We start from the raw sequence: 22798 nt of genomic DNA, 5'->3' as shown, positions 1-22798 counted from the left end.
TTTTTCTTCTCTCTTTCTTTTAAGAGAGAAAGAGAGAGATGAGAGGTAAAGGAAATAGCATATTTCCAAACTTTATGACCAATAAATCAGTCGATGTAAGCTCTCTTTACACGGACGATGCCACTCTTAATCTTCTCTCGAGAAAGGAGGATGAAGATGAGGATGAAAAAGAGGAGGAGGAGGGGAGGAAGAAGGAGGAGAAGGTAGAAGAGATGGAGATGAACAGACGGACAGACCGGACAGACGAACTCCCGTCGCATTAGCCGCAATAACAACGACGATGGATAGGAAATTGAATGAAACCTTCGTAATCATTAATTAGGATAAAGCGAAGCTTGCGCGTGTTTTTTCTTGTTGTGCATAAAGAGACGAAGAACAAATATTAAGAACATGACCGTTTATATATGCATATATAAATATGTATTATATGTACATATATATATATATAGATTTATAAGAGATGTCGACAAAACGATGATGATCGTGTCTGTCTTTTGATTCTAACTGGTGACGTCATTAAGAAATGATAAAAGTTCGTCGCTCCAATCTCATCAAATACGCTTTGTATTTCGAAGATCAGCATTGGGATGAGAGGCGTATAATAAGGCGAATGGTGTTGATGGCGTTGTCACGATTGTAATTTGATCAAACATTAAAAGATAGAACAAAAAAGAGAGAGAAACGAATAGAAAGCAGAGAATATTAGAACTGTCTATTCTCTTCGTAACTTATATGTTTATCGTATAACGCAAGCAAAGAAAAGTGTTGCTGTATCAGAAAGAAAATGATGGATAGTAAAATGACTTATCTTTGAATTTGGTATGTATCTTTTCTTTTCCTTTTTCTATTTTTGTTACATCAATGGAAATATTGAAATATTTATCGACAAGAATTTTGTCTATTGTATAACACACACACAAGTTATATATATCATAGTATTGACCAATGACTATAAAAATATATATAGTAAATCATTAAAATATTCGTACCACTACTGTCAATTTGAAACAATTGATATTTATTTGTAATATAATGTTTCCAAATTTTTATACACAGAAACATTTTTTAGGATTATTCAACTTTTAAATTGATATAAATTTTATTAAAAAAAGAGCATTTTATTATAAGAGAAGTACTACGGCTCTCGCGGATGTCTAAGGCAGACAGCACGTTGTCAGCCTTCCTGATGAGTCCAGGCGTGCTCTCGGAACGAAACAAAACTAATATAAGAGAAGTAAAATTTGATATAACTAATACGAAAATTGACCTCACAAAAGTATGTTCAATCGTCTCCAAAGTATTATAAAATGCAAGGGAGAATAATCCAATATACTAATTTAAAAAAAGATTAAATTAATTTTTAATTAAAAAGACCGCCACACAGTTTGTTTTTTCAAAAAATAACATCAGATTCATAATCGACGACCCCCAAAACCCTCCGACTACATCTTTATGTTTATCTTGCGTTTTCGGTATTTGGAAACATTATGCGTCGGTTCGAATTTATGGACGACGCTTGTTAGTCCTCAGTGATTGGTACGTCACGTGTATGCCATTTCGTGTCGATGTAAAATGCTAATTTACACCAGTTAATCGTCTCATGAATCATCCTTAATTATCGGGCAAATACGAATCGTCTTATCCAAACCTATTGAGGCTGTACCAAATCAAAGTCCAAAGTAAAGTCTCGAAGACTTCATTTAACAATAAGAGTCTTTTGCTTTTTCTCTCTTATAAAAATCAAACCCTTGTTAACTCAAAGGTACAAACAAAATCTAATATATCAAATAAAAATATAATATACTAAATATTTCATTTTTAATATGCTCAAATGTAATATCTTCGATTACGTATTGTCATTAACATTCTGCATGGCTGCTTATTAAAACGACAATACTTCAAATAATTTAGACTTTAAACTTGGTAGCTGTTGTGATCTATATATATTTGAAAAGTTTGTACCTAAGTTGTGTCCTTAAAATGAAACAATGACTGCATAATTTTTTTATAAAATTAATAACTTTATTAATAACATTTATTTATTTACTTAATTAAAACATCTTTTTTGCATATGAAAGACAAAAAAGAAAAATAAATCAATTCTTTAGAAAAATGATTAGTTAGAAAATAATAAACTTTGTTCACATTGTATACAATATTTTAAAAATAATTATTTAGATTTTTGTTTCTGTTATACATCATCTCGGTCTTCAAATATTTTACATCTTGAAATTTACGAATATATTTTAATTTTCACTAAAATTGCAATTTATATATATAAATAAAAAATATTAACTATTTTTTCCGCACGACAAGTATATTTGTCAATCAAAACTAACTGATTAAAATATATATATAAAGAAAAATAAATAAAGAAAATAAGAAAATTGATCGCTACATTATAACGATTACACAAATTGTTTGTTAACCTTCCATTCCTAATAACGCGATGAAAAGTTATATATATATTATAGATTTTGGTTGAATTCGTATTCATATTTTATACAATTTTAGTTAGATTTAAAATATCAATGTTCATTAAATAAAATCGTTTGATTTCTGTTTCTTGACAACCCTTTCTATTTAACAGATACAATACACTTAATTTTTCCACTAAATATATTAAATTGTTGCACATTAAAATGTAGCAACTTTTATTAAAAATATTTGTTCACAAAACCAATAGTATCAGAGATTTTTAATATAAAACCAAATTTGAAATTTTACGAGATTTAGATTTGATTGTATAAGAAAGACAAATTCGATGATGTGAACAAAAAAAATAACCAAAGAAATTACCATAAAATTGATCTTAATCATTCAAACGGAAATTTTAAATATTATAGAAATCAGTTAAATAATGAAAATAAACGAGTATGAAATTTAAATTCGAGAACGACCATTTTATTGCTTCGTCTAATCAATGTTCATTTTACTACTCGACCAACCTATGTTAATCACAATTCTGACATTGTAACAGATGTAATAAATGTCATCTATCATTCTCCTTTTATTTCTTTTAAATGATCGACAAAGAAATAAAAAGGAGACATAGATACATAAATTTCTTTACGTTAACTTTACGTAAATTTTTTTAATGATAGTATCTACATTAAACGAAAAAAAAGAAACTAAATAAGAAAATAAAAATAAAATAACCCTCTTCTCTTTTATCATCGAATTCTTACGGAAATTTTTTATTTCGTACACGTCTTCTCGATCGATTTCATCCATCCACGGATAGGAGCAAAATCGTTTAGCGAAGCATTTACGCAACAATAGATATGTACTTCCATACATACATAAGTACTGGAGGACGATAGGTTACATCGACGAGACGTGCTATGCATTATGTTCCTGTTAAAGTTTATTCCGAACCTTGGAACGATGGAATCTCATTATCGATTTAGCTGAAGGAGTCCATCTATGTATTTACAATTTTCTACTTTAACTACTCGCCTCTCGTAAATTCATATATTACTTACAATTAGTCATAATCAATGGTTTTATTACGTTAGATTACTAATTCACGTCAGATCACTAAGGTCAAGACACGTAGGTACGGTTAGTAAAATAGATAGGTAACCCGTTCAAAGGAAAAACAAAAATCATGTGCTGTCGACTCCATAAGGCGGTAAAAAGACGCGACCTCTTTGGTAAAATTGAATAGGTGTAAGAAAGTGTTCGTAGAGAAGTGACTCTAACCCGTAAAAGGAAGAGTAAAACAACTAGTTAAAGTATATAATAAATGTTCATATATGCTTTCCCTAGAACATCTAGTTATTTCATCTAATACCTGACTGTTTCATGAATTAATTGAATTAGACACTATAACGGTAACAATCCTTTCTTATCTCTTTTTGTACTTTGAAAACAAAATTTCTATTAGCTATACTGTTCTATCGATTTTGAACATACTACGTTCAGAAACGTATAAATATTATAATTCTTATACATGGATTTATTATAATTTTTAAAAAGTTCGCTAAAAAATGAAAAGCTTTACTAGACAGTGGTAACAGTGGATAAATATCACCAATGAAATACAAGAAGCTTGTTTGTTAAGGTTTCCAATAAAAAAAAAACAAAAAATTATTGGTTGTTCAAGTACTATAATATAACTCAAGTCTAAGGAGTTGTATAAAAATTTGTTAAAAAATATTTCTGTGGATAGGAGTTTTGAAATAAATTAAAAACATTAGGAACAAGTATCAATTGTTTAAAATTGATAGGGGAGAGGGGGTAGAAATATTTCCGTGAATCTCTATATAAATGATATAAAGATAAATATTTGTAAATGAAAATAAACAAATATTTGTTAATTTCGTTTCTTTTTCTCTGTCGAATTCTATCGCTTATAAACGTACTACGATAAGTATTTATATATAACGTACGCAGAAGTTTCGAAATGTTTTACGAAGAAATCGGATAGAAAAGGCATTCGGCTCGCTCATAGTCGGAACCCGTCCTATTGGGTTCATTTGCTCTCCTACCAGAGAATTGCGAAAGGAGAATCGTAGTGTTGAATACCCACGATAAGTGGATACAGACATAAACAGAAATAAAAAGAGAAAAAGAGATAAAGAAAGAGTCGCAATTTATATTGTTCCAGCGTGATTCCTCGACACAAGTGATCCATACAAAGCCGACCGACAGAAGCCGAGCATTTGTGGAATATATAGAGGCCCATTATCAAGAGATCGATTGCGAGATTTGTGATCGTTAAAACGGACATTAAACGTGACCGCCGATAGGTGGGAAAAGCTTCCATCGATCATCAATATCCTACCTATATGCATATACAGGGTGTCCAAAAAGGTTCGAACTAAATTTATACTACGTATTTGTGAGGTCAAATAGATTTCAAATATTTCAACTGTATTGAGAATAATAATAAATGCATTTTGTATATGTTCTCAAAATTCATGTTCTGTTTCTAGCGTATTTTTATAAACAAACTCTTTTACGTGATCCCATAAAGATAAGTTCAGAAACGTTAAGTCAGGTAAACTAGGAGACCAACTGAATCATTGAGAATTATAATACGTATATGATTCTTTACAATGAATTATAATACGAATTTTTCCCGTAAATCTATGAATGCTTTTATTTTTCCATTAAGCACTTTCGGCAATAAATTCATCTGATTTTTTTCATCCATTTGACTTTAGTAATACGTAGTATAAGTTTGATCCCAACCTTTTTGGACATCCTGTATATTGTTGAATAAAAGTATTGATAACAAATTAAATTTTTTTTACAACCATCTTTTACAAATTTTGTAAAAAATAGAATTTTCTCTTTTTGATTTCATTTTTTAATCAAAATATACAGTTTATTTCATTTATTTATCTAAATTTATCTTAATTTATTTATCTAGGTGTTATAATTTGGCTTTCGACGTACTTAAAGTTTAAAACGGCGTTAAAAATCTGTCGGGTCTAAAGTTTATAAAAAGATAATGGATGAATGAAACTAAAAGTAATATTTACACAATTGAATATAATATTAACGACTATAAAAAATCTTTCCAATGAACAATTCATTATTTGTTGCCTTTTATCGCCTATCGTTTTGTAAACAAAAGATCGTTGAAGATACCATCTCATTGCAGTTTTTCTCTCCTCTTGTCCTTTAATTACTTTCTTTTCTTTTTTTTTAATTGTTATATTGAGAGTGAGATTTTTAGTAAAGATCAAAGCAAGAACATCATAAGATAACGCCTAACAATCCTTTGTTTACATATACACAATGAATAGAAACTAGTAAGTCATCTGCATTACTATCTAATCAGATAATAACTTGTAACTTTAAAGATCTTATTTTTTTTTTTACTAAAATGCTTGTAAAGTTTTAATTAAATATTATATATAATAAATTTTCAGAATTTAAATTATAAAAATAAAACAAATACATTTAGATTCTTGGAACTATATAAAATATAATATTGAATTATAATATATAATATATATTAATAAATATAGAATAAATAATATATATTATATATATATTAATATTAACATATAATAGAGTAATTGAAATAAAGTTGTGATATTTATTTAATGAAGTATAAATTATTGCGTCGTGAAAATAAATGAAAATAAAGAAGAACTTCCATGCATTTTGAAATGTTATTACAAAAGCAACAAGAATGCAACTCACATTGGTAAAAAATGTGCGATATTTATAGATATTATGTAGTAGCAGTACGTGTAATACAAAACTTGTTTTAGCATTTTTAATTTGAAAATTTTAACGTCAAATATGTACCTCGCTCTGTTCGACAAATTACTGGAAAAGTCAATGAAATCGTAGAAAAAATTAACCAAGAACAGTATATCAGCGCAATCATGATATTGGTAAGGAATTAAACATCGAACACAAAATAATTTCAAATAATTCAGAGAATACTAGGTACAAAATATGATAAAAAAAACTTATTTCGCTTTTATTTCAAATAGAAATAAAACTTATTTTTTGTCTAAAATTAATAATTTTATTAATAACATTTATATATTTACTTAATTTAGACATCTACTTTGCACGTGAAGGAAAAAAAAGATTTTAAAAAATCAATTGCTTAGAAAAATGATCAGTTAAAAAATTAATTTGCTGTTGTTGAATGATATTCAGGAAAACAAAATACAATACATAATGACATTTTGCAAGTCGAATATCAATATCTTGATTATTTCCTAATATTATTTTTCTAATAATATTAACATCTTCGTGTAGAATTACTTTTTGAAAATGTGCTTGGTATATAATTTGGAAAATGTTTCCCGACGATTAGACGTGTAGTGTTTGATTTAGTTGGCCGAATTTGTTGTATTTTGTTCACACTATATACATTATTTCAAAAATAATTATTTAGATTTTTGTTACCATTATATTTCGTCTTTTTTTTTAAACATCTTCAAATTTACGAATATATTTTTGTTTTCATTAAAATTGCAATTTATATATATAAATAGCAAATGATAACTTCTTCCACATGACGAATATACTCGTCAACTACAACTAATTGGTAATGTAATCTAAATTTATAAATAATATGACAAAAAATACACATAAATGATAAATGTAATAAACGTATTTATTTTCTTAGAATGGTTTAAATTCTATCATTAAATTATGGTTAATTTCTTCAACTGGAATTTTTTTCCGATGACCCTGATACTGTTTTAGGAATAATGAAAGTTTAACGATGAAAATAAAGGAAAGAAGGTGAGAGCTTGTATTTTATTCCGTACATATCGACCTTTTAGTAAATTACGCGGTGCTCGCTCGAGGCTTCGTCTTGGCAATTACAGCTCGGGAAAAAACTGCTATGAGAAAGAGAAAGAGAAAGAGAAAGAGAAAGAAAGAAGGGGAAGAGGGAGGAGAGAGAGAAACAGAGACAAAAATGGGCGGATACGAGCAATGGGCCCACTCGACGTCGCGATGACGTCACTACCCATGACGAGGAACTATTTTCAGGCCCCTTTGGATTATTGGAGGGAAGATGCGAATATATCTTTAACGAAAGAAAAAAGAAATTCTCGTTTCTATTCGATGAAATATCGATTGTCACATATTATTTATATATATGTATGTAGATAAAATAATATTATATTAAAAAATAATATTATAAAATATCATTTTTTTCTCGTTTATTTTATTCTAAAATATTATTTTTTTTGTTTATACAATAAATCATTAATACGTAAAAACTATTACATAATTTGTAATATTCATATACAAAATAATAATTTTATAATAAAACATATTGTGATTGTTAAAAGAAAACATATCTTTCAATTTTTCATATGCACCTTAGTCTTTTTATTTTATATTTCCCATAACGCACAGAGAAACATCTTTCTCAACGAAAAATATTTTGCTTAAATTAAAACAGTTAAAACTGTTGGGATTCCAAGTTATATTTGTAGAAAATATATAAATAAATTGTAAAAATACTTTAAAATATTTTTATAGATTTTCTAATTATACGTATTTCGGAAGAAACATCAAATTATAGGTATAAATATATCAACACTCCTATTTCAATAACCGATTATATTTCCATAGAAATCTCGTTTAAAATAAAATCCACGAGAAGTGAGATTAAGACGCGATAAGAAAATGTAAAAAATACTTTTGTAAAAGTAAACGTTTTACATTCTTTAGAATCTGTAGAGGTTTGTAGGTCACGGAATAACTTGATTAGCAAAGCGATAACGATTCTTTGATCATTATCATTGATAAACTACGTATCATTGCGAATAAACACGACATCTACATTGAAGGAACAAGATTCAAAGAGAGATAAGAGAATCTCGATTCTCTATATAAAATCTTTTGTAATACCTTTATCTATAATATTATTATTTTTATTAATATACGTGTTGCCTAAAAAGGTTGGGAACAAACTTATACTGCGTATTACTGAATACAAATGTGTGAAAAAAGTTCATATAAACTTATTGCCGAAAGTGCTTTAATAGAAAAGTAAAAGCATTCATAAATTTACGGGCAAAATTCGTGTTACAATTCGTTGTAAAGAATCGTATATGTATTACAATTCTCAATAACACAGATGGTCTCTTAATTCATCTAACTTAACGCTTCTGGACTCTTATTTATAGGATCACGTAAAAAAGTTGGTTTATAAAAATACGATAGAAACCGGAAATGAACTTTGGAAATAAATTCAAAATGCATTTACTATTATTCCCAATACAATTGAAATATTTGAAAGAGGCAATCATTCGTTCGAAGAATGGTAGTTTGCATTCTTGCAGAGGGAAGAATTTTCGAATATTTCTTATAATAGCCATAATAAATCATTAATATTTTTACAAGCATACATATCTTTTCAATAAAACATTTTCGAGCATAGGTTTATCTGAACTTTTTTCATCTCTCATTCTATTTGACCTCAGTAATAGTGAGAGTAAATTTGGTCCCAAACTTTTTAAACATCCTGTACATCTTTATCAAAAGTTATCATCAAAGCTCGCGTTCATTCTATATGAAAGAAAATCATCGTTGTGTGATTTAATAATCGTTCGTATCTATACATGTACGTTTTCGTGTTCGAAATAACAATAGATACATTAGAATATGTTATTATAGTTTCATAAGAAAAATTAACAAGTAATTCGATGCATAATGAAATAGAAGCGAATCTAAAATTAGACGGTGATCCTGACCTGGGTCGTCGATTCACGATGATCGAACGAAGACGATTAAAGTTTCTATCGCATCAATTCTTTGTGTAATAGATCGGTACGACGATAGCATAACCGATTAGATAAAATCATAGTTTTTTTCTATAGTCAATTAATTTTTATAATTTATAAAAACAATTTTTGACTTACATTAGCCCACTGTTATAATTACCGACACATTAATAAACTATTACCGGCTATAATACACATCACTTTCATTTCATTTTTATAGATTAAATTTTTAATTAGAAATGAATCTTCGTTATGAATCTCATTGTCAGTTAATGAATAGTATATTTTCAGTTACATATCTTCCTTTTTCCAATCTTCATGTTTTCTCTCTTTATCTCATTAGTTAGAAAATAAGAGATCTCGTTTCGTTGAATAAATCTTTCGTATCTATCTATCTATCTATCTATCAAAGTAGTATCAAGTTTTCAACGAGCTGAAAATCCGTTCCGATGAACGGGTACACATTTTATGCAATGACGCTTCGAGTAACTTCGATTTATAGATCTGTTTAAAATTCCTACGGTTATCATATAAACATTTTCCTATCAACCCAAAGGGGAATTTCAAATAAATCAACTAATCGATAATCGTCAATAAAAATGATATCGAAATTTAGTATGATGATTGAAATAATGTTAAAATTAATTTGTGAATTTTGTTTTAAATAATAATAATAAAAAAAAGAAAAAGCTTTGAAAAAAATATTCAAGGCATAACTTGGGATCAAGCCAAGTCGCATTATCAAAGTTAATGCAACGGTTACATCGCGTACATACGTATGTATACTTGGCTCCGAGACTGGAATGTAAATCTTCGAACGTGCGAGTTAGCGCCGGGTAAATGTAGACGTGTGCGAGTACATAAATGCATGTATGCACGCGTGCTATCACGACACCAACACAAGTTTGATAAACGTGCAAATGCGTTCGTCGCCTTTAACACCTACGGATTGCTCGCAAGCTCTTCGTTTCAAAAAGTACGATACTTATAGACCTCTTGTCCCTTCATTTACACAGATTATTTCTTCCATGCGGTTTTTTTTAACCACGTAAATAGAGAATCGGTTTGTTAATAATATTAAATAAACATACTGATATAAGTTACAATAATATTTATTTTGTATAGTTTTCTAAAAAAAAAATAGAAGTTAATTTGAGAATGAATACCAAATTTGTTTTAAATGCACGGAATTAATTACTACACCCGTATAACAATAATTATACGCATAACCTGATTTATACGGCTTATTTGTTCTATGCATATTTGTTTCTTTTTTTCTTTTTACATGAAAGTACACAGTGTAAATAGAAAATTCATTAGTATGAAAGAAAGAAAATATACTTACATCGTAAATTTTTACACTAAAATACTAATTAAAAGTGGAAAGAATGAAAATACTTATTATTTTCAGTCCTTACCATAATCCAAAATAAATATTTTCTGTTTAATTTTGATATCTTTGAGTACTAGTAATACGTTTCGTTTCTAACGTTCGACATAAGACCAATGTGTAAAATAAGTTTTCTAACCGCATAAATTGAAACCGCGTAGAAAACGTCAGCGTAAGCGGAGTAGATTATTTATACTAGCATATAAAAAGTAAATCAAGATACTGGCGTATGTTCATCAAGCCTTGAAAAATGTGACATTAATTATTTATTTTTTTTTAAACTTTAAGATGAAATGATACATATGTAGTAGTTAATTGTTTGGTAGTAAAAAAAGTTCAATAAATAATCAATATAAAATTCTTTATTAATTCAGACTCGATATTTCTTTTCGTACATAAAATAAAAAATGTTAGTTTATTTATTAGCATTCATACAGGAAATCCATGTTACTACGAATCGATTGATTAAAATACGAAGTATTTATGTGCGTTGATAATTTCGTGTTCTTATTAATCAATTGGCGATATAACCGATTTGTTTTTATTAACGATAATTTAATATGAATTATGAAATAAGGATTTCTATTCTAATTGATTAAAACTTCTATGTTTACACTTATTTATTATTGTCAAATAAAATTAATAAAACATGATAACGAATAACTTGTTATTTTTTTTTCTTTCTAAAACTATTCGTCACAAATCTGATAAATTTCTCTTTTCAATCGTTTAACAACAAGTTTTCCAATCTGTCTGCATTACTATACTACTTACAATTAGTTGAACAATACGAATTGTTATAGAATATATAGATAAATTGTGTAATATCAATATAAAAATAAACTAAAAAATAAATAAATAAATTACTAATAAAAGGATATTATTCATGAAGTACATTCTTAGCTTTTTGTACGAATTATGGTCGCTATTACGTTACTCGAGATTTACGCGTTTATCAGTTATTTCCTTAACTAGAGATACATCACGCTAAAACTCGTATATGTATAAGAATGTGTAATGCAGTTGTAAGTTAAAAATAATACGCGTGACACGATGGCCTCTAGAACAATGCGCGATAACTCTCTTCCGTGAACGCGATTCGCTCACCTACCAACATTAGCAATGCAACCGAGGTGACCTCCGTTTTCCGTTTCTTCTATTTCTTTATCTCTGTCTCCCTGTTTCTTTCTCTCCAAAGAAACTTAGCATAATCGGAAAACCTTTGAATAAATCTATAAGCATTCGTATGAATTTACTTAAAAATTAAAAAGAAGAAGAAGAAATAATATAAAATTATTAATATATATAATAATAAATATATATTATATTATTTTATTATTATTAATATAATATTCATAATAATTCATATTTATTTAATCCGATTAACATTTGAATTAAAAGAACATTTAAATTTATCCATTATCTTATCTTTGACTGTAGTTTCAAGATTAAAGTAACGATATATGATTATTACTATATGTTACTGTGTATATTATATATACGGGGCATCTAAAAAAGTTAGAAATAAACTTATATTACGTATTACTGAAGTCAAATGTATGAAAAAAGTTCATATAAACGTATTGCCGAAAGTGCTTTAATAGAAAAGTAAAAGCATTCATAAATTTACGGGCAAAATTTGTGTTACAATTCGTTGTAAAGAATCGTATATGTATTACAATTCTCAATAACACAGATGGTCTCTTAATTCATCTAACTTAACGTTTCTGGACTCTTATTTATGGGATCACGTAAAAAAGTTGGTTTAAAAAAATACGATAGAAACCGAAAATGAACTTTGGAAATAAATTCAAAATGCATTTACTATTACTCCCAATACAATTGAAATATTTGAAAGAGGCAATCATTCGTTCGAAGAATGGTAGTTTGCATTCTTGCAGAGGGAAGAATTTTCGAATATTTCTTATAATAGCCATAATAAATCATTAATACCTTTATAAGCATACATATCTTTTCAATAAAATATTTTCGGGCATAGGTTTATATGAACTTTTTTCATCTCTTATTCTATTTAACCTCAGTAATAGTTAGAGTAAGTTTGGTTTGAACCTTTTTGGACATCCCTTATATATTTTTTAAAGAATGTTTTCTACATTTATTACGTTTATGTTTGTATATATATTTTTTGTCAAAAACTTTTTTTTCCATATATTGCAATTAATGTTCAATATGTGTCAGTAATTACAACAGTAAAATAAAAAAATTAGGAAAATGAATTTTATGATTTATTTCATATTAAAATTATTTATATTATCTAATAATCCATCAAAATAAATTAATATAATTTTTTGACTTAGGCCTGTATCATAATTATCGATACACTATGTACATATATATTTCTTGAATTCTTTTTGTAGATCTTTTACAATTATTCTCACATATTCAATAAATTCAACATGATTCGTTTTTTCTCTTTCTATTGAAAATGTTGTCAAAGCAAACTAGAAACGTAATAATCTATGGAATTCTACAGAGTCTAGGAAATCTATTTGCGTACAGTATTATTGAAAGGAAGATTGTGCTGCAACCGTATTTTCGTTTGTATGCGTTCACATCGTGAACACTCGCGAACTTATGTATGTATACAGATGTCAGAGTCGAACTACGACGACATACGATCAACCATTCGTACTTTCTCGAGTGATCGTAAATCTTCTATCGGTTAGGTGAATGATTCTGATAATGAGAAGTATATATGACACTTTTAACACGCGTATTAGTTTATGGCGATTTATCGTTCTCCTTAGAGTTCGTCACCTACTTACCTACCTACCTAGCTTACTCCCTCCCCTACCCCTTCTTCCTCTCTGAAAAAGAAAGTTCATCGAAGAGATGCTGCTCAACGCGACGAATCCTCTCGAAACTCATAGACGTACAAGCATAAATCTTTGGACAACCGTAAATCTTCACAGGGAAAGAGAGATCCAGCAGATCGTGTCAACGATTTCGAATCATTATGCAATGTATATATTTATTTATGTACAGTGATTTCCAAAAATATTCGAGCACTATAGTATGATTAACTTTTTGGCTTCATATTTATAATACAGAATGATTCTTGGAATAGAAACAGGCTAGTTACTGGCTCTTTATTAACACTAAACGTACCGATGTTTCATGTATACCTATTTCTACCACATCTATGTATAATACAAAATATAATATTTATGCAATAAGAATTCTTGACTCACAAAACAACACTATAAATTGTAATAAATTGTGCCAGAAAGTATAAAAAGGATCATTTGACTAGTCGCGGTTGATTTAGCGAAGAGGTAAAGCCATTTTAGCGCTCGGAAAAATAGCCTATATTTGAGAATTTTTTATGGGAATATGGTAAGTGCATGGTAAGATTCGTTTAGTGGATATTATTATTTACGTTTTCAACAACATTCACAAATTTTTTCATTGCAAATTTTCACAAAATGACAGCGCTATAGCTCAATAAAGCAATTCTTATATCGAAAACATCCTGTACATAAGAGACACACGAGTACTGAGATTATGCAACTCATACGAAGGCTTCTTGCAACGCACAAGGAAAGTTCATTATAGCATTCTAGGATGTTATGCAAAATCGTAGAGAATCGATTATCGATTGCTTTCTTAATCAAAATGTCGAAAGAAATATTGACTTGAGTAAGAAGTTTCTTCGTGTTTTCTCAGTAAATAAATTAAAAATCGCATAACTCTCTGTTAATATTAATCGGATCTGGCAATACTTGCATGCATTTGAAAGCTGACATATTACAGAATAATTAAAAAAAAAACAAGTTGTAGTATTTGTTTATTCAGTCAAAAGTTACTGAGTCTTAAAAATAAGTGAAAATAAAGAAGAAATTAGATACGTTTTAAAATGTTATTACAAAAAAGATAAAACTGCGATTAAGGCTGGAAACAAAATTTGTGATGTTTATGGAAATGATGCAATATCAGTATACGTGGCACAAAGCTAATAGTTCAAGTGTTTTCAATCTGAAAATGTTTGTGTCAAAGGTGCATCACACTCTGGTCGACCAATTACTGGAAAAGTTGATGAAATTATGGCAAAAATTAAACAAAACTGGTACATTAGCAGTCATAATATTGGTAAGGAATTAAATATCGAGCATAAAATAGTTTTAAACCATTTGGAGAAGACAGGATACAAAATATGACATAAACATGTTTCACTTTTACGTTAAAATATGAAGAAACTTTTTCCAGAACATAATAATATATTAGATGTAGCAATTAATTCAGTTTTCTGATATATTAATTGAATTAAAATCGCCATATTTTTTTCGTTAAAGAACTCAACAATTGCCTGAAAGATGGATCGAAGTTATCGAAAATAATAGAGATGATTTCGAAGAGTAACAGATGTATGATTACTTTATAAATAAATACTAAATTTATTTAAAAGCCACCGAATTACTGCTACACGTAAAAATATAACATAACACAAAAAACAGGAGATACAAATATCATAAAATATGATATACGTGTGTTTCTCTATAAAATTTCTTTTAACCCTTTAGTAATCCATTTATATCACATGAAAAGAAAAAAATCATATATAATATGAATAACGTAAAATTATGCTTATAGGAAATATATTAACTTTCGAATATAAGCCATGAATTTTGTAAGGTAAAAAAAGACAAATATCTGAGTATGTAATTTGAAAGTAACATGACGTTATAGAAGGTTAACTCGAGAAAGTATTAAAATACATGCGTGTGTACATGTACGCACGTATATATATATACATACATGTATATCGACCTTCGAATTAACAATCTCTACCCGAATATACCTAATCCGCTACTTTCGACCTTCCCTTTGAGGCATATATATATATATATGTATAAGTTTCGATTTACGCAATCGAGTTCACCATGCTCCTGCGAATTGAATGCGCGTGACAGGTCGAAAGGTGACTTTGCGATTAAAATACATTGGCAATAGAGAAAGAGAAAAAAAATAGAAAAAGAAAAGAAATAAAAAAAGATTTTTTAAATGACGACGAGTTAATTCCAAACGATACATTACATGAATATAAATCGTATCGTGAACAAAATTATAATGTATTGTTACGTAACAAACGTTTATAACGAACAATAAACTTCATAATTAAATAAACTTTATAGTAAAATAATATTAAGGAATCAACAATAAAACACATCTCGAATCTCGGTGAATTTCTCTTTCTCTCTCTCTCTCTTTCTCTTGAGCATATAAAACGATATGAAATGTCGAATATCTCGTAAAGTATTGACATTTCGATGACCTTGGATTAATACTTTTATATAGAATAATATAAGAGATCGGTTGGTTAAAAAAAAATTGGGTTGAATTAAAGAATAAAATGCAATTGCATAGCAATGCAACATAGCGGATGAATCGGTGCATCCACACAAAAAATAAGGTGATAAGAAGTAAGGACATATTACAACATGATTTTTTCCACTATTATATTTTATATATATATATTTTTTTTTTTTATTTTTACTTAAAGAACAGGAGTAATCTGTCCTAATTTCCAAAATCACCTTGTGTACTTTATATATGTATACAAACAATTTGGTGATTTACGAAAAAGGAATAGCCAAAGCGTCACGTGGTACGCAACGTTGTACCGTGTGACAGAAAACGAGCAAGTAAGCGCAAAGACGTTGAGAACACGTCGACCACGAGGCGCGAGTATTTGGGGGGGAGAGAGAGAGAGAGAGAGAGAGAAAGGGATACAGAGAGATACAGAGAGTGAGAAAGAAAAAGAAAGAAAGTAAAAATAAAAGAAGAGGAGAGAAGGAAAGTCCGACGTCGAGGGCGATGTCGTTTGAGAGGAATGCGCTTCTCGTGGCCTGTGACAGGTGGAACGAGAGAGCAGGAGTGCAAAAGAGAGAATGAAAGAAAATGAAAGAAGTAGGGGAGATAAAAAGAGTCGCGTGGCACCAACCTGTCGCTCTTTTCTACTACGATGAGGGGTGCGAGTTCCTGAAGAGGTGGTTCCGCGGAGATACCCTGTGCCCTTTGCTTCCTCGGTCTTGGTTTAGTCGGTGTTGCTGGTATTGGTGACTTGTAAGGCAAAACGCTGAGGAACATGTCGAGGTGGCTCCTCAGTTCCTGTATCTCAGCATCGCGCCTCGACAGGAGAACTTCCAGTTCTGCTATCCTGTCGTCCTTGACGCGTAGAAGCTCCTGAAGTTCCCGGAACTTACCCATCGTCGTAGTGACCGGTAGGTCGACCGGGAATCGTGCCAACGGTTGTTGCTGCTGCTGCTGGGGATCTTGATATTGTTGATATTGCAGATGAGGATGATCTTGGTGGCGAATAGTGCCAGCGGTGTTGGCGGCGACCGCGGCGACGGCTACCGCCTGATTCTCGGAGGCGTTCTCCTCGTCGGCGAGCCGGTGCTGCGTCGACGAGAAGCACAGCGAGTCGAAACACACGCGCATAGACACGCAGGCGTCGCCGATCGGCCCCTTACACTCGTTATTCTCGTTCATTCAAAATACGATATTGGCCTCTACTTGTACGCGCTTTTTACGGCGCGATACACTCCTATACGCGGCGAACGATGTTATATCAAACGACGATTAGTACGACGACGACGACAACGATCACGACTATGATTAACAGTGATACTTGATCGTTAAGATACTACGTGCACGGACACGTTTTAAGAGGATCAAAACAGATAAATAGATAATAATAATGACTAAATGTGATAGAAATACAGACAGACGGACTAAGACGGCTCTTTTTCTCTCGACGCACCGTCAACGTCGATCGATCGAAATACCCCCGCGATTTCGCGCCCTCGCGAAAGAACGAACAGTCGAACGTTCGACCGTCCTTTACGAGGGCAACTCCACCAGAGAGCGAAACACCGACGACTGTCGTCGCTCGACACTGTCGCCGCACGGGCCACGATCCACATACTACGACAACCGTGCACGAGCACGCACGAAAGCGAGAGCTCGGTTCTCTTCGGTCTAACTCGACTGACTTCGCCGATAACCCAACCACCTCCTGCTAATTCTTTGCCCTACCCTCTTACTCTTCTACTTATTCACTCATTCACTCACTCTCTCTCTCTCTCTCTTCTACGTCACGATCACGCAACTACGTTCTTTCTATTCGCTCGCTCGACACCGTCACTGCTGACTTAACATGATAATCATGCGCCTTCTCATTGGTCATCACGTGGCGCCACTTACAAACACCCATGCAATTCTTTCACAGTCGACATTTTCGAAATTCACTTTATGATCTTTTCCAAAGGTTTTACCGATCTCAGAGTTTATACAGAATTATGTAACTCTAATATTTATGAAATATGTAAGAAATTATAAATTTGATTACCATAATAATTATGCTTACCATTTAGCTTATTCGTTTTATCGTTTAAGATGAACACGTCGATACCGTTGTTGATTATTTTGTGGAATAACCACACTTTCTTGTCATTTTTCTTCATTCTTTTAGATCGATGATATTGTTTATAATAAATGAGTAATTGAAAATATAAATATATTGTATCAAAGGAAAGCAATATCATAATGGAGAAGTAAAAAATAAGAATAAGATTTGAATGTGCCCCTACTTGTTCTTTACAATACTACAACTTCGTATGCTTTATCAATCGGTAATGAAAGTTTGCAGATTTATCGACATTCGATATTGCAAACTATATTCACTACAATTAATATTTTTTGCTTAAATTATTTTAAGACACTTTTATTTGTAGTTATATTAGGTAATTACTATAATTATATTGAATGTAAATAAAACATAACTTGTAATTATAAATAATAACGTTGCATTTTATTCGTAAACAAATTCTAATGCTAATTATTTTTTATGAAAATATTGTTAAACTCCGCCTGCATGATCGCTGGACGGATCAAGGTCAGCGATCATGTTGCCGGTCCTAAGCCCGGGAAAAGGAGGAAGGTTGTTGGATCAGGTTAGCTCCCTACCCAACGTAAAAAAATTTGCGGCTCATAGAAACGACACTCTGTCTATTAGCAGAATGGACAACAAGAATCGGCAGAATTGCACGGGATAAATCACCGATTGGCCGCAGAAGTGCGGGGCGCCCACGAAAACGATGGTGCGATAATTTAACAGTGCAATAGGCAGAAAAACGTCGTTACGAAACAGGCAACTTGCCTAAATTAAAGAATGAAGAAGAAGAAGAAGAAGAAAATATTGTTACAATAATACAAAAAATGTAACGTAGCGGGCACTTTTCTAGGTTACATTATTAATCTATTAATTTTATTACGTATAATATTATTAATCAGTCTTATTATTTACATATCAATTAGTTGCATTTTAGATTATTATTGTACGCAGTGTTTGATACAAAATTTCGTACGTGTACTATCCAATAAATTACTACTTACGAAATATAAAATTCTAATGAATGTGAATTGTTAAAGTATAACACTTCAACTAAATTAAGGTTGCTATTAAGAGTTATCCTAGTTGTTTTGCTGTCACTAAATGATCGGTAAGAGTTAGAAGAGATTAGAGTATACAAAATCTACAGAAAACAAATGTATTCAATAGCTCGCAAAAGACGGAATGCCGAAGGCAAGTGCTTTGCAGTACAATTGAAAGTAAGAGACTATAGCACGTTTTATGTGAAGAAAAACGACGAAAATCTATCCTCCGTATAGAGGGCGCAAATACTATAACCATTTTCGTTTGCCTACACTTCCCGCGAGAGGAAGCAGATGTTACTATCTCTTTCCTTTTTGTATGGTGGCGTGCAAGGTGTTTTCGATGAGGGCGCCACACGTCTATTATTGTACCTTCGATTTTATTCAATCTCTCTTATGATAATCTTTAATTAAATTATTAAGTTCATTTTTAATGATATATATATATATATATGTATATATGTATATATATTATTATTAAGGTAATTCCTTTGATAAACTGAAAATATTTATAAAAATAAGAAAAGTACAATTTTAACAGTAGAATGTTTTACTTGAGAAAGATCTCACTAGGGGTCTCCATTAGTATTCGAAAATTTTGTCGAACAAAAAAATATAAATATTCATGATATTCAAAGATACCCTATGTTTACGACTATTTATTTTTACATTAGTTAAAAAATAATTAGAAAACACAACAAAAAGAAAGAAGTGTAAATAACAAGCATTCATTATTAATGTTGTAACATAGAAAAAATATTCGAAACGAAACTAATTTTCGAATAATAATAAATAGTAAAAAACTAATCTCAAAACTATAATAATAATTCCAATAAATTTTTTTCTGGAGCCCATTCGACAAACACATTGTTCTGATATTCGAAGGGCTTGCACTGCGACGAAAGATAGTTACCGAGTTAGAAGTTCACGAATCGAATGCCCGAAGGGAAACTACGTGGACTTTTGTTGGAAGCTAACCATACGCACATATACATGCGTATATAGTGGTTCTCCTCGAGGAAGCATAATGTCATAATAGAATAGCGATGTTAGTAATAGCGGTTGAGAGGGAGAGAGATAAAGAGAAAGGGAGGTTGATTCGTACCTCCTGCCAGTTAGAGATAGTAGATGTAGGTGGTTGAGGTGGTGGAGGTGGTGCCGGCATAGCCCGCGAGTCGGACCAATTTGCATCGCATTGTATACTCGTTATGCCTCCATCTGCCGTCGGCTGGCACACACTCGCGCCGGCGTCGGGACACGTCGCGGCGATGTAACCACCAGTGTTCTCGTCCGCCCTGTACGCGTCCTGGCAATCAGCGCCCTGGGAGAGAAGCCGTGGAAACCGCGGAAACCCCCAACTCGATTATCGTTTCTGGCATCGTTATCGTTATTAGTCGCTCCATCGCCTACCTAACGTGCTACCCCCTAACTCTCTCTCTCTCTCTCTCTTTATTCCCTCCCTCCCTTCTGCCAGGAGAACAAACCCCTTCTCTATATCACTCTCACACTTGTTCGTACCTTCAACCCCTCTTTCCTCTTTAACCTCTCGTCTTTCTCTCTCTCTCTCTCTCTCTCCCTCTTTTTTTCTTTCTCTCTTTCTTTCACTTTCTCCGTCTCACTCGATGAAACATCAATCTGATTATACGCTTTGTCAAAGCTTTAGCACCGGCAGAGAACCGATACCTTTCCATCGGTGCCGATGTACGTTCCCTTGAGTCCGTTCCGCCAGCTGCTTAATCATTAACATCGGTCCGCCGTTACCGACCACTCACTCACTTACACACGTTCACTCACTTACTCGTTTTCAGAACCAGGATTCTGCTTTTGAAATGGTCTCGAAGATTGACAGGAATAGCAAGCGATTAATGCTTTCTCTATCGACGATACCTTCTCTTATTATTAATCGAAAACTGTATTTGTGAATCGAAATCAAGCGTGGACATTAAGCGTCAAAGATAAGGAAACTTAGAGATATACGTATATGTACATATATACATATATTGCTGGACTTTGATCTTTAGTATGTAGTAGCTTTGATCATGTTAATTATTCTTTGTTAATCAAACTTGGCCAGTATTTTAAATCGATTGGAACCTTACGGCTGTTCAAAGATCGGCTAACATATTTTGCGGTCATGTAAGCATATTTACCTAGGTCGATTTTTTCAACGAAGACCCGCTGGCTAGTTAGATTCTTGTTCCCAGGAGATCAACTCGTTAGAGTTTTTGGTGCCAGAGAAAGCTCGTTGCAAATCTATTCATTATCCTCATTGAAATTTTGATCTTGCGAAGTTTTTGGCATTTCTATCTATATTTTTGTTCTTGTTTTACATATTTTCATTATTGATATTAATAAACGGTGGAATCGTAAAAAAAGTTTCATATTCATACATATCTCGAAATATACAATTTTTTTCTCGTTTGTAAATTTCTGATAAACGTTAAGATTATTGCTCGAAGTAAGATAATAAGAAGATTTTCACAAGCATTTTACCATGTACTAAGTCTCTCCTATAAGTCGTTGCAGTATCGTAGAATGGAAAATTTGAAGAAACGTCTTTGTTCATCCCCACGGATGTTCGAGAAGTTCGCTTTGATCTCGTGCCTACTACTCATCCTTCTAAACCTTTTTATCTCTCTCTCTCCCCCTCTCTCTCTTTCTCTCTCGCTCTTTCACTCTTCTCTTCGTCGTTTCATAGTTCGTCCGTTCATGGCCCACCCTCGAAAATATCAACTAAACGATAACCATATTTATTATTCATTCGTCCGCTTCGTTCTCCTCTCTCTCTTGCTCTCTCTCCCCTATCTTGTCGACCCTCCAATTTTATAAAGTAGTTTTTCAAAGAAATTCGCGAACGCGTAACGCCGAGGGTGAGAAAGTCTGGCGTTCGAGAGAGAAAAAACAAAAGAAAAAAGAAAAAGAGAAAGATAGAGAAAGAAAGAAAGAAAGAGTGAGAGAGAGAAAATGATACTTATGGTTCATAATGCGAACGCAATGGAAAAATTGGATTTTTTTTTTTATTCTACCTTAGTTTTCCCGAATATATTCGCGTTAAATCAATTTCATTAAATGTTCCACTCGGAAAGTATTCTTTTTTTCTGTAACGTCGAAAATTAATAACATAAAATACGATTAATTAAGCAAATTTACGCGTTCTTACTACGTTTTCCACATGCCGTACATAATTTGATGACCAATACGAGTTACGTTTGATGAGAAAAAGAGAGATAACCGTGGTGTTAAGCTCCCATTTGCCAGAATCAACTTTAAATGAAAGAGAAAGAGATAGAGAAAGAGAGAGAAAGAGAGAAAGATAAAAAGAGGAAGAGAAAGAGAGAGAAAAAGAAAGAGAAAAATAGCAAGCTTTGGTTCAAAATGAATTTTCGTGCTTTAGAGATTTTTTTAAGCGCTATAAAAAGTTTTCCGAATATTATTTACTATCTTTCTCTTTCGCTCACGCGTTCTCTTTTTTTTACAGACTATGTGTAAAAATGATATTTACAATAACGTATATTTGATCGAGCTCCGTTTAAAAGTAATAAAAATATTCTCTCTTATTACTTTATTTCGCTTAGCAGAGAGGCGCCAAGCTTTCGATGTCCTATATAGTATGTACGTAAATATGTATATGTATGTATGTATGTATGTATATATATATACAATACGTATAGATATACGTACGTAGAGGATGACAGCTTGATGAATCGATATTTCTATTGAAAGAGGA

General features: G+C 31.3%; 1 protein-coding gene and 1 long non-coding RNA gene across 2 annotated transcripts in view; one reads left to right on the top strand and one right to left on the bottom strand.

The window, feature by feature from the left end:
• Nucleotides 1-17897, bottom strand: part of LOC122522834 (cGMP-dependent protein kinase, isozyme 2 forms cD5/T2) — a 60408-nt gene extending 42511 nt beyond the window's left edge. Inside the window, exon 1 of the mRNA XM_043644148.1 lies at nt 16577-17897. Coding sequence (XP_043500083.1) covers nt 16577-17127 — 551 coding nt within the window. The 5' untranslated portion in view covers nt 17128-17897. The remainder of the gene's footprint in view (nt 1-16576) is intronic.
• Nucleotides 175-5251, top strand: LOC122522840. Its single transcript, XR_006305184.1, has 2 exons — nt 175-819; nt 4613-5251. It is a non-coding gene; the product is annotated as an uncharacterized LOC122522840 (long non-coding RNA).
• Nucleotides 17898-22798: the final 4901 nt, after the last annotated feature.

This window comes from Polistes fuscatus, unplaced genomic scaffold (assembly GCF_010416935.1).
Source record: "Polistes fuscatus isolate 324 unplaced genomic scaffold, CU_Pfus_HIC Scaffold1, whole genome shotgun sequence".
NCBI classification, from domain to species: domain Eukaryota; kingdom Metazoa; phylum Arthropoda; class Insecta; order Hymenoptera; family Vespidae; genus Polistes; species Polistes fuscatus.
Note: the sequence above shows the minus strand (reverse complement) of the source record. Positions and strands in the feature narration are given on the sequence as shown.